We start from the raw sequence: 17005 nt of genomic DNA on the forward strand, positions 1-17005 counted from the left end.
CAGTGAACCCCATTTTTGTTTTGATCTTTGTTGCTGTTTTTAAATAAATTTCTGCAACATATTAGTCTATTGGGTGTAAGCATGCTCACCACAGTGTAATCTTCCCCTCAGGACTATTCAGAAGAAATCCTAGAGCTCCGAACTGGAAGGAGTCTTAGCAAGGATGTGGTCTATGTTTTGAAGAAGCGAAAACCTGAGCAAGAATGTGGTCTATGTTTCAAAGAAACTAAAGCCAAGAGATGTGCCTGAGTTCACACAGGTAGAAAGCAACAGAGATGAGATTTGAAGACAGGTCCTTATGCTCTTTCCCTGTTGCTGTGCTCAGGGTGATTTTCAGAATATTGGTAACTTATAGTATCCTAGAATCATTGAGCTAGAAGGGATCAACCCTTTCACTTTGTGAGCTGCAACTCAGACCTGCAGAGGCTAAGTTTTATGGTAGATAAACTAAATGCCCAAGGTCATAGTGAGTTAAGTATAAGAGCTGGTGCCAGAACTCAGATCGCTGGATGCTTGGTTCAGGACATTTTTCACTCCACACCCTGTCTCATATCAGTTTTGTAGATACAGAAAATTCAGGAGATCTGACTAAATTTGTAGAGCCTAGATACACCTGGAGCCTGGACATCCAAATAGTCCTGCTTTCACATAGTTTCCTAATCATTTTTCTCTTTCTCCAAAAAGGGTATAGTAGAAACTACAGCTATGGTGATTTCCTAACAAGAGCAGCTATGTGGTGCAGTGGATAGAGTGTCAGGCCTGGAGTCAAGGAAGACCTGGGTTTAAGTCTGGCTTCTTAGATACTCACTAGCTGTGTGACTCTGGGCAAGTCACTTAACCCTGTCTGCCTCACTTCCCTCACCTGTAAAATGAGCTTGAGAAGGAAATGGTAAACCATTCCAGTGTCTTTGCCAAGAAAACCCAAATGAGGTCATGAACTGGACATGACTGAACAATGAGGGCCTGGATGAATCAAGGTTTTACAGCACGTACTTCCACGTTTCCCAGTTTTTCAAAACATTCAGACAATAATAGAACCTTCCCAAGCAAAGGCTCCCTTGTATTGTATCCTTTTAATGACTTGGAAATTACCTCCTATAGTTAGCCAGTCCAAATAGCAAAATATCCATATTTCAACTGGTCTTTTTGCCTGAGGCCTCTACTAAAACTTGACCCATGACAACACATCACATGCCAAGGGTGATGTGCTGGTCTAAAATACAACAGAAAGTCCAAAAGTGACTTGGAAGGCTCCAGATGCCACCCCCTGGGCCAACCTGTGGGGCAGCTGGTGGTGCTGTTTCTTCAGCCTGGGCTTCTCTTCCTGGCCATTCACCAGATCATCCCGACGCCATCTGGTACATGAAGTATCACAAAACCATGAGAATGCCCTCCATGATTTAAACAAATGAACAAAAATCCAAATGTAAAATGCTCTCTTTTTAATTACTAAATTAAGAAAGTTAAACAATTTAAAAATGTAAACTTGCAAAGAAATCATAACAAAAAAGTAATTTAAGACTCCAAAATTTGCAACTCAGTATTAAAAACTCAATAGAAATAGGAGGTTGTTTTTTTTTTGTTTGTTTGTTTGTTTTTATGTTTTTTTTTTCATTTGCTTGTTTTCATTTTTTGGTTAAACATAAGTAATTCAAGGCTGGTACAAATAGACAACGAGAGAACATAATACTTTGTTCTGTGCATCCCCATGAAACGTAAAGAAGTGCATAGTAGTTCCACTGGAGAACTCTCAGACATAGAGAAAGGAATTTCATTAGCAGTACAGGACATTTAAAACATGTATTTTACAATGGGAAATGGTGCACAAATCTCCCCCAGAAAATCCTATCTGCATGATAAAACAGTTTTGCAGGTTGACATGACTAAAATGCTATGGGTTTTAGACCATTAAATGTGGTTACAATGTTTATTAAATTAAAAAATTTTTGAATTATTTCAGTATACAGTTTTTTATACAAGGAGTACTGTAGTATCTGTCTTCCAGTCTGGCCGGTCATATGGTGTGTTTTCTTGCTTCAATAGGTTCACTCTTGTTTGAAGAATAAATCCTGTAAAACATGGCTGTCAAACATTGGGAACATTACCATAAACCCAGCGTGTGGTTCCTGAAAGGAGCAAAAGTTACAACCATCTACAGGTACAGTCAGAAACGAACAAACAGAAAAGTGCAATCCAATTAAAAAATTCATGCTTGGCAAAAGCCAAAAATTCGACCACTGGTTTTCAGAGTAACACCAGTGTTGCTTTTTTTTTTCCTTTTTAAATGTTTGCAGTAAAATTATCACTCTCTGGGTACTGCAACCATGCGGCCCGTTGTTTGGCAACAAGTTTTCTGCAGTAGTACCCACATACTGTATGTACAGGTATGTATATATTATATATATATTTATATTTATAAAAAAAAAAAACAAAACAAAAAAACAAACACCTGTCCTGATTTTCTTTAGTTAAAACATGAAAAAAAAGTTTATTGTTTTAGACAAAGAGGCCACTTCTGGAAAATAATACTTTTTGTTTTTTTTTTAGTTGAATCAGGTGAAGACAGAGTTAAAATCACATAAGATTTGCATTTAAAAAAGGAAAGCACTAGGGTCAGTTATTGGCACTGAGTAACTATTTACACGGAATAGAGGTTTTGCCGTTTACATAACATCGATACAATGCATTTTCCAAGTCTTTTGAGAAGTTAACAAGTTTGTGTCTCTTTTCTCCACAGAGGACATTCAGATTTGGGGACAAGTGGTCATCGATGAGGGGTGTGGCTGTTCTTCAGACTCACATGCACTCTGGTCCTGGAAGATTCCGCACTGCTCCAAGAGCAGCAAGCTACTGAATTGGAAGCTAAGGGGGCGGGGAATGAATGACCACCTGGATGAGGCTTTCTGCAGACAGGCCATGGGACTTACAGGTTTTCACCAGGTTGGTATTGGGGTTCTGTTGCAGTAAAGTAGTCTTCCAGGAAACCTTGCAAATACTCAAATGTGGGGCGCTCCTCAGGGTCTTTTTTCCAGCAGTGAATCATAAGCTCATGCAAGGAGATAGGGCAGTCCTGAGGACATGGCATCCTGTACCCGCGTTCCACCTGCTCCAAGACTTCACGGTTATTCATGCCTAAAAAAAGAAGAGAGGTGGTGAAGGCCCTTATAGCCAACTGTATTATGGTTAATCAACACTGGGGGCATGCTCACTGTCATCCAATCTTTTGACTTATAAATCATCTATCTCTTTAATGTACTTACTGTGTTTTATTTTATATTTCTATTTTATGTTATTTGTGCATCAGGTAGTAATCTATGTGTCCAATTCCTCTATGAGATTATAAGCAACATGAGGGCAGGACTGTGTGTTATCTTTAAGCTTTGTAAGCTGTACCCATTGTGGGCATTTAATAAGCGTTTGTTGTATTGAACTGAAAATCCATATTGCTTTGCCCTGAGCACGGAAATGTTTAAAGTGTGTTTCCTAGAACCCCAAACCCTGCTTTGAAATTCACTCACGCTGAAAACCAAACTCCTCATTTATGACATCCATAAACTACATTCTGTACTCTGTACCTGGTTCAGGTTCTTTCTGGAAGGCCGGGTCAGGTGGCTCTTAGTCGCCCCCTCCAGGCTAGCAGTTATTTATAGTTTGGGCTGGGGAATGAGGAGAACTTCCCAGGCTGCTGCTGCTGGCTCCCAGGTCAGACAAACGTCTGGGCCCTAGAGATCCAACTTTGACCTGGGGTTCAGTAACTTGGATGGAGCAGACAGGGTGTCTCCAAGGCCAGCATTTGCCTCTGTGACCTTTGCCAGGCCATCCATCATTCTGTGATCTTTGTGACCTTGGGAGTGTGGGGGAGGCAAGGGAAGGACTGCCTTCTTACTTAACCAACAGGTTTTTGGAGCAATTATGGTAGATGTTTTAAACTATTTCTTTCCAATCCTCTTAGGGAAAAAAAAAAACAAAACTTAAGAGCAAATTTGCTTCTTTAGTACAGTTCAGGAAATAACATACTTACTGTAAGGTAGATGGACCACCCCCTCTTGCTTCCACAGCCAAAGTCTCTCCAATTTTTTTCCTTTCTCTTGCCCATATCATGTTTTCTTATTTTCCTGCCAATCCTTTGTGTTTTTTGGCTACCCTTTGCCCTTAGGTTTCCATTAAGAATCTAGTCCCCTTTCCTGCCTGGTGCTGCTAATCTCTAAAATTGAGAAGAGGTTTTTAATCTTAGATATGATCTTTGTTTTCTTCCATTTGGGTGTATAACTAGCATAGGGAGGCAACATCTGCATTTGGTTCATTTTATTTTGGAAAGATGTTGGTTACTGGCCAGTTAAGTAAGAACTTTGTGGGTGATTGATAATGAAAGTTCCATCAAGGCTACGATTGCATTCTTATGCATCTACAAGTTTTGTTATAAGATCGAAGGCTTAAAACTGCAGGAGAGCTCTGAGATCACTTAGTCTCATGCCCTAATTTTACAGATGAGGAACCTTAATTGCAGAGAGGTTAAATTACTGGCTTAATGACACACAAGTCACAGGTACCCTTCTCCCTGGAACTCTCTTTCTTCCTCATCTCACCTCCTAGTTTTAAGTCTCACCTTCTACAAGAAGCCTTTTCTGACCCCCTTTAATATCAGTGCCTTTCTTCTGTTGGTTATTTCTAATTTATCCTGTATTGTCTGTACCTATTTGTTTGCTTTTGGGGATTGCTTTTTAGATTGGGAGCTCCTTGAGAGCAGGGACTGTCTCTTTGCCTTTCTTTGTATTCTCGGCTCTTAACACAGGTGCCTAGCATATAGTAGGCACTGAATAAATGCTTACTGACTTGACAAACAGACAATGGCAGAGCCTGGATTTGAACCCAGGTTCTCTGACTCCAGATCCAGTGCTCTTTCCCCAGTCCTATGGGCTGCTTCTCCAACAATCTATATATTTTAGAAACATAAGAATTCCCATCCTAGGATAAACAGCCCAATTTAGCATTTTGGTGATAATACTGTCCACCAAGGCTGTATTGGGAGACAGAATAGTGGTCCTGCCTGATATCAATAAAGCTTCATTCTATTCCAGCTTTTCTTGGTAGTTGCTTTATGGTCCCATCATTTGCAAACCCTTTTTGGCTCCATTTAAATTTCCTGCCTGAACCACCTTTTGGAGTAATGAGTTCCATAAGTTTCAAAAGCCTAGGTATAAGCACTAGGAATGTCGTCCTAAACTGACCTCACTCAAGTTTCAAAGGCTATTACCTCATCCTAGTACTTTGGGATGTGGTGAACAAGTCTGTGTCCACTCTGTCCATGTCATTCGTGATTTTATAGATTCCTCTTTCATGTGAGGGTTAGGATTAAAAAGCATTAGTGATACGGATTATGAGACACATCTGATGTTTGCTTCAGAGCAGGGGGCATTCTGAGGACAATAGAGGATGGAGTTCTGGAGAAGGAGAGTGGCTGTTTGGAACATGGCTGATACTGCTCCAAGTGGAATGAAGACAGATTATTCTCATTATTTGCTCTTTCTCTCTCTCCTCTTTTTGTGACTCCCTCTTCCTCTCTTTCCTTCTCTCTTTGTGCTGCTTTCCCTTACCTCTGTGTTCTCTCTCTTCCCCCTTTCTGTCTCCCTCTCTCTTTCCCTTCTTTTCTCTCTGTCTCCCTCTCCCTCACTTTTCCTTTCTCCCTCTCTTCTTTTTTACATTGAGTGTATTTCTCTCTCATCTCTCTGTCTTTCCTTTTCTCTATCTCTGTTTCTCTCTCTTGTCTTTTGAAAGAGCTAAGTTAAAAAAATGTGATTGATAGCTGCTGCCTTCTTCTTGCCAGCCAAGCCTGACCCAAGAAAATGTAATAACTCTCTATAAATGTGTATCACGATATGGCATCTCAAGGCTCCACTCTTTTTTTGATAAATAATGAATGTGACACAAAGTGCATGTGAGTAATGATAAGATTTCCCAAACCATGCTGAGGAAACTTGGATAAACCTCACTCTGGGATCTGGGCTATCCAGGAAAAAGGACTTTCATGAAGTCTGTATCTGAGACCATCTGGGGACCTCTCTTCAGATCAAGAGGGGAACTTGATGTAGATTCTGTGTTTTGGCATGTAAAATTTCTGTTCCCAAATATACCACTGTGCTCAATTAATCATTTTCCTGCTGTGTCATAGAATGGGTTCAGTAAATGTATCATTTTGTTAAAAAAAAACAACTAAGCCCCTCTAATGAAGAGATTCCACATTTTCACTGTTAATGTGATCTCCTCTAATGGAAAGTGTCATTGGTCACTGGGGCCAAGCACAATTCTCTGTTGAAGCTGCCGACACAGCAGCTCAACCATTAACACTGAGGTTCTCTTGAGATCTTCTACTTTGTTTAGGGGGTCTCACTCAAAAGGCAGATTCGCAGTTAAGCATGTAGTGCAGGTAAGAAGGAAGCAAGACACTGTGAAAGGGGGAAAAAAGCCTACAGCCCTGGCAAATGGCCCTTCTCTCATCTGTTCGATGCTTGGGGAGGATGTGTAACAGATTCCATACACTGGGGCCAAGTGGAAACACACTGACAGCTTCTGCCAGAAAAGCAGGATATAAAACAATGTACCTTATTATTACTGACAATCTGAAGCTTATCTGGAATAGCTCTTCTCTCAGAGCCTGAAAGTGAGAATCTACAGGCTGACCCTCAAACCTGTTATACTCAGCACTTCCCATCTCTGATAATGGTGACAGAACTGATGCCCAGTCACTTAGACAGGCTGGGCCTTTAAAAAAAATCTATATGAGATAGCTGAATTAAGTAGATGCTGGCAAGATTTTTTTTTAAGTCCTGTTTAAAAAAAAAATGGCATTCTTATCAAGCTACCAGGTTCACAGATTTAGAATTGGAAGGGGTTTTAGAAGTCATGGAACCCTGTCCCCTCATTTTGACAGATAAGGAAACTGAGGCCTCAAATAATTGTGACTTGCTCAAGGTCATATAGGCAGTAAATTGTAGGGCTGGAATCTGAATTTGGGTCTTGTGACTCATATCCCTTTGTCCTTTCCCCTGTGTCACTCAAGTCAGAATTCTGGAGAATTTGATGAAAAGATTCATTTGTGCAGAATGGATTTCCTTACTCATCTCACCACTATAAAACAAGACTGGACAGTTATATTTTCCCTCTTCAGATAACTCAAAATTCTTGTTTTCAAGAAAATGGCAACTTCTTTTGTCTTAGCCTCTAAGTGATACTGACATGGGGGAGAATTTGGGGAGAGACCCAAGTGATGAAGAACTATGGAAGGCTCTGTATTTGCTTGAGACCAAGAGAAGCTGAGGGAGGAAGAGGATGGGTGAAGAAAGGCAAAGGGTAAAGTCTCTTTATTTTGCTCTTAAGTTTGGTAAAAACCTGGAAATTTGTTACCTTTGCCTGTTTCTAAAACTTGGAGAAAGACTGCATGAGAAATTGGAACAAGGATGGGGTGAATTCAGAGAGCAGTCAGCAGCTTTAGAGCATCATGACACTTTATGGGAAGGAATCCAAACATCCTAGGCAAGTACTGTCAGCAGTTTGCAGAAACCAGGCTTGTGACTGGTAAGAATAATGGATCATTTTCTAACATGAGGGGTGAGACACACTAATCAATAATTACAAGATATGCATTGGCTGCTACTCTATCCTTTGCTTCTGGGTGAGAAAAGTCCATCTGAGAGCTGAACATTCTAACTTCCCACTGAAAATGACCCCCAGCTTCATTATATTTTCCTCTTTTCCATAAACAAATTCTGACAAAATAGTACCCTGACCCTCCAATCATCTTTCTTCATTTAAATTAATTAAAATGGGCCTATTTAAGAGGACCCCTTTCATAGGATAAACCTCAGTAATACTCCACTAGTATTCACATCACATATAATTGTTGATCACACTTGTACCAGGTGTCTGGCAGGCATAGTTGGCTAGAGCAAATCCTAACCTCCCTCAGGTCTTCCAATAGGCAGGATCACTTCCTAGGTTTTTAAGTGTCCAGGGTGGTCTCTCTAATCTCATTTATCCCCTCAGTTGCTGCTTAGTTGTTTTCAGTCATGTCCAACTCTTCATGATTCCATTTAGAGTTTTAAGATACTGGAGTGGTTTGCCATTTCCTTCTCCATTTCATTTTACAGATGAGGAAACTCAGATAAACAGATTTAAGTGACTTGCCCAGGGGTCACACACTAGTGAGTCTGAGGCCACATTTGAACTCATGATTCCAAGCCTTGTGTTCTATCCACTGAACTACGTAGCTCCCCTCAAACCCTGTAGCTAACTAAAGTTGTATTGCTATTCAGCTCCTAAAAATATATTCAATTACTCTAAAAAGAGTGTAGGTGTAGGCTCTTTCCACTAATGCAGATTGCACCACCCAACCCCACCCTTCCATGATAAATTGCAAGGCAAGGCTCAATCATCTGATGATCAGCTAAACAGCCTTCACTGATTCAGTCTCTCCATAGACTGCAGGATCATAGACTTAGAGCTAGAAAAAACCTTAAAGAGAACCTAGTTCAACCCTCCAGTTTTACAAATGAGGAAACAAGCCCAGAGATTCAGAAATTCATAGATCTAAGGCTAGAAGGGGCCTGAGGGATGGGGAAACTGAGACCCATTGGGGAGGTCAAGTAACTTGCCCAAAGTCATCAAGGTAATAAATGACAGAGCTGGGATTTGAACCATGGACTCTAAACCCAGCACTTTTTCCAGGGCACTATCACTTAAATCTAACACATGTGCAAGTCATGGGTCCTCTTTGAGAAGAGAGGAAAAATAACAGTGCTTCCTTAACTAAATGGGACTGGTGCTTGGATGATAGATAGTTTCAAGGTCCTTAATGGAAGCCTTTCCAGCTAGGCAAGATCAAGGAATCTTTACTGGAAGGATCCAAAAGACCTTATTTTGCAGATATAGAAACAGCCAGAGTTGGTCCTCTAGTGTAGCCTTTGAGAACCCAGGGTCACCTTCACATGATGATAAAGATCAGAGAACTTCAGCTGAGGAAGAGAAGGCACATTCCTTCTAAAAAACAATAATTTTGGTTATAAGCGAACACTGGGCTAGAAGTAGAAGACAGAGGTTCTCTATTTATGCCTTTGTCATTCTTTCTAGGACATCTCTGGGAGGGGCAGTAGAGCACAGGGACTACAGACCCTACCACCAAGCCAGGGAGACCTGGCTTCGAGCCATCATGGAAACTTGACCTCTCTTGGCTCTGATGGCTTTGCACAGGTTTACCTCACTTAAATCCATTTCATGCTCAAGTCAAGACACCCCCACTTTGAGATGTCCTTGGTTTTCTTTGAGAACGAAGGACGAGCAACACTTGTAACGTTGGGCAAGTCACAACCTCTCAGTGCTGTAAGTAACTCTTTAAGATTATGAAATCGCAGAAAAGCTGCCAGTCTACATTGGTACAAGCACTTTCTATACCCAAAAGTTCACCGTTTCAGTCCTTATCCCTCAAATCATCTCTCCTTTCCTTACCCCTTCCCCCTCAAAAGCCCCCAATACTTCTTAGCCTTATACTGTGCTTTAGGCTATTGGAAAAAATTATGCTAGAGGTTGTTTTTTAGAAAGATGTGTTTCTCTGATGTGATCTTTCAGTACTCTAAAAGATCCTTTCTGAAAAGGAAAGACGTTAACTATTACTTACTTATGGTTTACATCTGACTGTTGACTGTGGGCTCTAAGATCCCCATTATAAAAAAAAACAAACCACCAAAAACAAAAAACAAAAACCCTCTGTAAATAATCAAGTCACTGAGTAACAGGAATGATGTTTTGGTTTCAAATATACTCTTGAAAAAAAAAAGTGGTTTTGGACCTTTTGCAAGTTGTCCCTTTTTCTATTGTGTGAGTTCTACTAAGATGTATATATGACTGGGGCTCAGTGAGACTCTGGGTCCCAAACCTGCCAAAAAGCTCCATTGGGTTTGTTTCTCTATCAGGAGAAAGACAAGGCAAGATAAGTGTGCATGCTTGCTTAGCTAGCCAGGCAGTCTGTATTCTATCAGATGCACAGTCAGATTAGTGCAGCCACTAAGAGGCTTCGTGTTAGGTTTTGGTACAGGATCAAAGCAAAAATTAAGGGCAGGGAGGTTCTGAAGAGAGAGCCAAACTGGAAACAAAGAAGTGATTTGAACAAAGCATGCTAATTGCTAGCTTGGCTTCTCATTTTACCAAATACCTCAAGTGCAGCTGCTTAAAACAAAAACAAAAATGCCAGACTAATGAATGCAGATAAGACTGCCATCAAATGCACACATTACGGTCGTCAAATGGCAAGGCTCTTAGAGAAGGCGACAGGAGTGTTGTTCCAAAGAGCAGCAAGCGAAGGGCTGAGGGCTGAGGGTGATCGTTATAGAAATCTCCAGCAGCTCACAGTGGAGGATAAATAGTAGGTCACAGAACAGTGGGGGAGGAAGAGGGGAGACATGGAAGGTGGGGAAAAGAGTGGAGGAAGGTTCTGCAGTGGGAGGCCCTTGGTTATTGGCTTCCCATTCACCCTATGGCCTTCCACCAACCCTCACTCTCTTCCACTCACCTGCATATCACTGCAGACACCACTTATCAAGGGATGTCTTAGGTGGCAGATCCTTGGGGCATTTTGGATAGGCTATCCAACTGGGAGAGCACACAGTGTGCTGAGCAGGTGCAAGAAAACCTCACTTGATTCCTCCTCACCAGAAGCCAATGATGAAGAAAGATGCATTTGTGGCTTGGGAAGGATTACAGGTCATTTCCTGGCTGCTCATTCTCCTCTTGGCTAGAGATCCCTAATCTCTTTATGTCCATAAACCAATCTGCTCCTATGGCACAGAGATGATGAGACAAGCTGGAAGATGTGTGTCATATGTTAGGATAAAAGAACAGAGGGATGGGTGGATGCTGTGGAGAGAGAGCATCCAGTTCCCCAGAGTAGGTGGTGTCATGTACAATGGTACAACAACATTGCCGATTGACACGTATGTATCTAGGGAGAGGCAGTGTGGGGTAGGGGCCTCAGAGGCAAGAAGACCTGGGTTTAAATCTTGCCTCTGATACATAATTTTTGGGTGACCGTGAATAAGTCACTTAACTTCTCATGCCCTGACAATTCTAGTTCAGGTCTTTCTAGTCTATTTTTTTTTAATGTGTTATGAATCCTTTTGGTGGTCTGGTAAAGTGTAAAGACCCCTTCTCAGAAAAAAAAATGTTTGATTGTCTTGAAGGAAATGGAGAATTTCAATCAGGGATTAGTGGGGGGAAATAAAAAGATGTAATTTTTTTCCCCTATCCCAGACTATGACCCCATGATATCTTTCCACAGACTGGGGAGTCTGTGGACCCCAGATTAAGAACTCTGCTCTAAGTCTATAAATTGCAGAGTAAGTGCTAAGTTAAAAGAGGCTAAGTTCCTCAGTGGGAGTTCCCAAAACCAAGGAAATCAGAAATCCAGTACTCCTCTCTCCTCCACCCTTCTCCCCCCAAAAGCATTATATAGCATTTTATGCTTACAAAACATTTTATAGACAAGATCTCTAAGTCTGTGGTCCCATCATCTTATTTGATGCTCACCGTAACCCTGGGAGCAAATCTTCTACTTAAAACACAAGGATTGACCTCTAGATAAAACCAGGAACATGGGAAGGCTGCCAAATTTTTAGGAGACTGGAGACAGTAAAGTTTTAAGCTTTAGAAGCTTAAAACTAATGGGTGAATCCATATTTAAGTTTTAGCAGCTTAAAACTGCCCTAAGGCTTTTGGAACACCCTGTATTCAAATGGATATGATAGCCATTAAAGAGGCCAGTCCCCTTTCTCCACATCACCCTCAAAATTACAATCCTTGATCTTGGAATCTGAGACTAACAATCACAGTTTAGCAAAGCCAGGGTACTCATCAGAGTGCTTTGCCTAGGACATAGTGCTCAAGTTTACCAAAGAGTTAATTTCTAATACCATAGTTTTAAGGAAAGGTAAATTATATCACTGGAACTGGAAAAACAACTCTCCCCAATCCCTTCCCCCTCCCCCAATTTACTGCCAATATATGCCTATCACTCCTGGGACTCTGATAAATATAGGATGATGAAAAAAGCAAATTGAATTGTTTTCAGGGTTGTGGGCCTAATTTTGAGGAGCCTTTCAAAAACGTAACCTCCAATTCACAGGTACATCTACTTACATATGTTCCTAACATATGGATGCCTCAACCTCATAAAACCTGTTTTTGTCTGTTTTGCTTACAAATGAGAATCTGCAGGAATAAAATGGTTTTTTTTAGATCAGGGGTCAGCAAACTTCACAAGCTAAGAATGGTTTAAAATTTTTTACTTTAAATAAACATGTAAAAACCATCTTTAGCTCTCACATTTTTCAAGAACAGGCAGTGGTGAATCGTATTTGGTCCCTGAGCCTCAGTTTGCTGGCCCCAGCTTGGGCTAGGAAGGAAAGACTCTTGAACCCTAGTGTGCAGCAAGCTGAAGATATGTCTGTGACAAAGTGATAGCGAGGCTGCTGAAAATATACAACTGACTGTCTTTGGAGTTCTACTTATCCAAGTATTGCAGATCTAAGGAATAAATAGTATTTTCCTAGTATTGTCACATGACTCTTTACCTATTACTTTCAGCCTTAATTTTTAAAAATGCTATTGGTGTTTTTAAAATTTTATACAGGAGATATTTCCAGGTACCCCCTTGCTCTCACAGAATCTTCCCTTTCACAAATGAAAATGACTAAGAAAAAGATATTAACACAGCTACTGGGTGTGCCAGCATATACAACTTCTATAGTCCTCCAACCTCTGTACGGAGAGGACAAAGGAATCCACAAGCTTGGGGTTGGAATGGCATTCACCCAACAATCCACTTATTGGACAGACTGGGAAACTGGGGCCCATTCATCTGTCCTCTGTAACCTATATGGGCCATTGTCTTTAATATGAGTTTAGGTGCCTTTTCGTGTTATTTTCATTTATATTATTGCAGTCATTAATAAGCTAATAGTACCTAGGCTTTATAGTTAGCACACCAGAGCACAAAGTGTGCCAAGTGCTTTACATACGTTACCTCATTTGATCCTCATAGGAACTCTGGGAGGCAGGTGCTATTATAATTATTATCATTCCCATTTTACATATGTAGACACTGAGACGGAGAGAAAACAAGTGACTTGCTCAGGGTCACAACCCAGTAAATGTCTAAGGTAGGTTTTGAACTCAGGTCTTTCTCCAGACGCCATGCTCCAGCCTCTGCCAGCACCTCACTGTCATTCTAAGTTCTGTTCTCTTGTTTCTCTCTTCTCTTTATATCATTTCAAACATTTCTTCCCTTGCCACATCAGATTCCAATTACTCATTACCCTCCACTCTGGCCAGGCCTCATGATCAGAGCCTCGCTCATCCTTTCTCTGATCCCCACCCCCTTTATTTTCACCAAGGCTAGCTGAAACACTTGACAAACCTGTGAACATTCATTTATAAAATTATCTTTTTCTTCTGACTTAAGGCCCTTTTCAAAATTAATTCTATTCAGGAATCCAATCCCGAGGGGCTAAAATGAGGCCATTTTCTTCAGCATTAAGCTGCACTAGATCAAAAAGCCTTGACTTCAAAAATTGTGTACCTTGCCTCGCTCTCTTTTTCTCACTTCTCTTCTTTCCCTAAATTTAAGTTTCTTGGGGCAGTTAGGATCAGCAGAAATTCAAAATAATGGGTTTTTTTTTCAGATGGCACCGAACACTTTCAATGACTTATAAGCTTGAGCATCTCAAGAAGGACTTAGATTGAAATCTTTGCAATAAAAAAAAGGGGGATGGGGAGGAGGAATGACTTCCGATCCTCATACTATAGAAAGCTGACACCGATTTCTTCCTGAGAAGCAATTTTAAACTTCCATGGTGTGTTCTGCTTGCTTCTACCACAGCAGCCCCCTTTTCTGTTCTGCTTGACCATTCCTAGAACGTACACGCACATATGTGCGTGTTGGGAGCTACAGCGGCAGCAGCAGCATCAATAAAGCTGACTTACATCCGGATTGCTAAAATGCCCTCTGCCAGCACTTCAGAGATGGGGAATTTGTCAGTTCTGCCTACACGGCTTCTTGGCACTCCCAGCAGCTGAGATGATACATAACATGGAGAAGAGGGGATGCTATTTATGTGTAATTCCTTCTCTGTGTCCTCTGGAAATCACCAAAAATGTTCATTAAAAAAAAAACCCCTGAACAAAGAGATTACAAATTAATCTGCTCTTGCTGGCTCCCCTGACTGCAAAGAGATTACCAAAAAAAAAAAAAAAAACAACAAAACCCCAAACCCTGGGTATTTGTAGGAGGCCTCAGTCACTCATTAATCTTAGCTATCATTCATATCATTGGCTTTTTAGCTCATTCCTTAGGCATGCGTGTGCATGCTGAGCTTATGGGGTAGAGACCGCCTTTCTGTCTTCAATCATCAGTAAATGGAAGACATTTCCTTAACATTTCAGAAGGCAGGTCTTCACTACACCGTACACAGAACAGCCACTATAGGATAATAACTACTGCGGGGAGGACGAGAGATGTTATCTAAATGAACAAATGAAAGCACCAAAAAAATCTTTAGAATGCCATTGTCTTGAATCTGATCGTTAGAGGAAAAAAATCTGTCTCTAGAATGCTTGAAAAAAATTTTTTTTTCTGTATTCATTTCATCTTACACCAGTCAATAAATACTTATGCCCAGAATATTTAGGGTATTCAATAGTAAGCAGTGAACCCTTTCTTTCACTATGCTAATGAATAGCCCTCTCTACTCTTTGCTCTGGCCATCTGGAGCTGTATCCTGCAGAGAAGAGGTTCAGTCTGTGGGTCTAATGGGTAGAGTTTAATCATCAAGCAAATGGAATCTTTTAACCCCTCCTTTCCAAAGACTTCTGCCAACCTAATCTGCCAAGCGCGCTGCCTGTGATATTCTGACTTTAGGACTTCTATCTTTCCTTTCTTTCTGAGGAGAAAGGGATTTCATGAATTCTGAGAAGGGTGGAGCCTAAATGCCCAGATCAGTTGCTAATTGTTTGAAAACTTTAAATACATTGCAAAATGACTTTGTGTTGGCATAAGACAGACGCTCCAGGTTCCCAATTTCTTTGACCAAAGACGCTTCCACTTCCCTCCTGTTTTGCAAGAAAAAGCCTTAAGGTGAAGCTACAAGGGGCCAACTGTGGTCTCTGAAGTTTCTCAGGATCCTCACCCCATTTTATTTGTATTTTGTGGTAATTATGAATAAGCCTGTAATCTCCCCAATCATCCTTTCAGCTCCTTCTGGGTAAAGACTATTCTACTTTACTCCCCTTTATCTCTCTCCTAGTGCTTAGGCATAAAAGCCTCAAAGCACTGAAAATGCACTTACTTAACTTTGCCATCCCTTCCCAATCGTGACCCAGCTGAGCCACACTGTTTGCTGTTTAGTCGTGTCCGACGCTTCGTGACCCCTTTTGGGGGATTTCTTGGCAGAGATCCTGAGTGACTTGCCATTTCCTTCTCCAGCTCATTTTACAGTTGAGGAAACTGAGGCAAGTAGTGGTCAGGGGACTTGCTTACTCAGCTAGTAAGCATCTGAGGCCGGATTTGAACTTAGGTGTCCCTGACTCCAGACCCAGCATTCTGTCCACTGAGATGCGACTTAGCTGCCTCAGACACACTGTGTATTATATGACAAGCAGGAGGCTAGGATTCAAACCCAGATCTGACAGCTGCCAAAGTTTCTCTCTCAGGATCTCAGAAGTTAGGTTACTCTTGCTTGCATCTCTTGTTCTTAGGACCCAGGAACTCCCTATTATCCTGATATTAAACAGAACCCTTGTCTTTCCTTCTGTATCATCTGTAGTTGCTCAAGGCTCCCCATGTCCATATTTCAGGCAACCCCTTTTTCTGCCAAATGCTCTTTGTCCTTTAATTCTTGGTTTTGAGTCCTGTTGTCCAAGCTTACTTAATGCAAGGATAAGTATAAAGTTATTGACAAAGGATGGACTATAAGAACTGGAATCGTATTAGTCTATAACTCCCTTATTTTACAGATGGGGAAAATGAGGTACACAGAGAGGGAGTGACTTGCCCAAAGTCACACAGCTAGTTAGAACCTCAATACTTGCTCTCTCTATATAAACCACAGGTACTTCATCTGAACATTAGTTTCAGCATCTATAAAGTGGAAATATTATACATTAAGGCAGTCTGAAGCAGTGGTTAGAGAGCTGACCTTGAACCTAGAGAGACCTGGGTTGAAGTTCCACACATATTTGCTGGCAAGTCACATAATCTCTCTGTGTTTTAAGCCAGATGTGTCAAAACTGAGTGACTACAAATCCCATAAAACTCCAGAGTATAGCATAAATCAGGTTAAAATATACAAACATACAATGCATCATAGATAATGTTAATTTGTCATTTTCTAAGTCAATATGCTGCAGAAGGAATCAATTTCTACTTGAATTTTTCACCACTGCTTTAAGGCAAAAGGCAGAAATTGTAGAGATAGTGCCAGATTGCATTAATAAAGGGGGGGTGGGATTGCCAGTTGTCTCGATTTTTGTTTTGCCACTGAACTCTGATGACTCTGGAGGAGAATGAGGCTGATGACTTTATGCAGCTCTGCTCTGTTAAATCCAATCCCCATGCAAGTCAAGATAACCACACCAGTAATGTCACTGGCCGTCTTTGAGAATGAATATTATATTATATATCATAATAATGAAAGGAGTTTCCTCAACCTGGATATCTCTCTATCGATGCATTAACAGGTCCATTTTCCATCCTTCGTATTTACACTACCTTCTTACCAGTTGTCACGTTCAGAACGTACTGTGGAAACTTGAGTTGTTTTTGCAATTTTGGTTGGAGTTTTAAAAAAAAAAAACCTTTGTGGGCTTCATTAAATACAATTCAGTTCTACGAATGCTTAAAAAGTACAGGCCCTGTGCTGTGGAAATGAATGAATGAATCTCCAAATGGTATAACTGGGACACCCAA

The 17005-nt window shown here is 40.9% G+C and overlaps 1 protein-coding gene across 6 annotated transcripts in view; it reads right to left on the bottom strand.

Annotated features, from left to right (window-relative positions):
• Nucleotides 1–1427: 1427 nt before the first annotated feature.
• Nucleotides 1428–17005, bottom strand: part of FYN (FYN proto-oncogene, Src family tyrosine kinase) — a 296371-nt gene continuing 280793 nt past the window's right edge. For all 6 annotated transcript variants that reach the window (XM_072637648.1, XM_072637647.1, XM_072637645.1 and 3 more), the window contains one exon: nucleotides 1428–3132. In XM_072637648.1, coding sequence (XP_072493749.1) covers nucleotides 2924–3132 — 209 coding nt within the window. In that variant the 3' untranslated portion in view covers nucleotides 1428–2923. The remainder of the gene's footprint in view (nucleotides 3133–17005) is intronic.

This window comes from Notamacropus eugenii, chromosome 2 (genome assembly GCF_028372415.1).
Source record: "Notamacropus eugenii isolate mMacEug1 chromosome 2, mMacEug1.pri_v2, whole genome shotgun sequence".
Lineage (NCBI taxonomy): Eukaryota > Metazoa > Chordata > Mammalia > Diprotodontia > Macropodidae > Notamacropus > Notamacropus eugenii.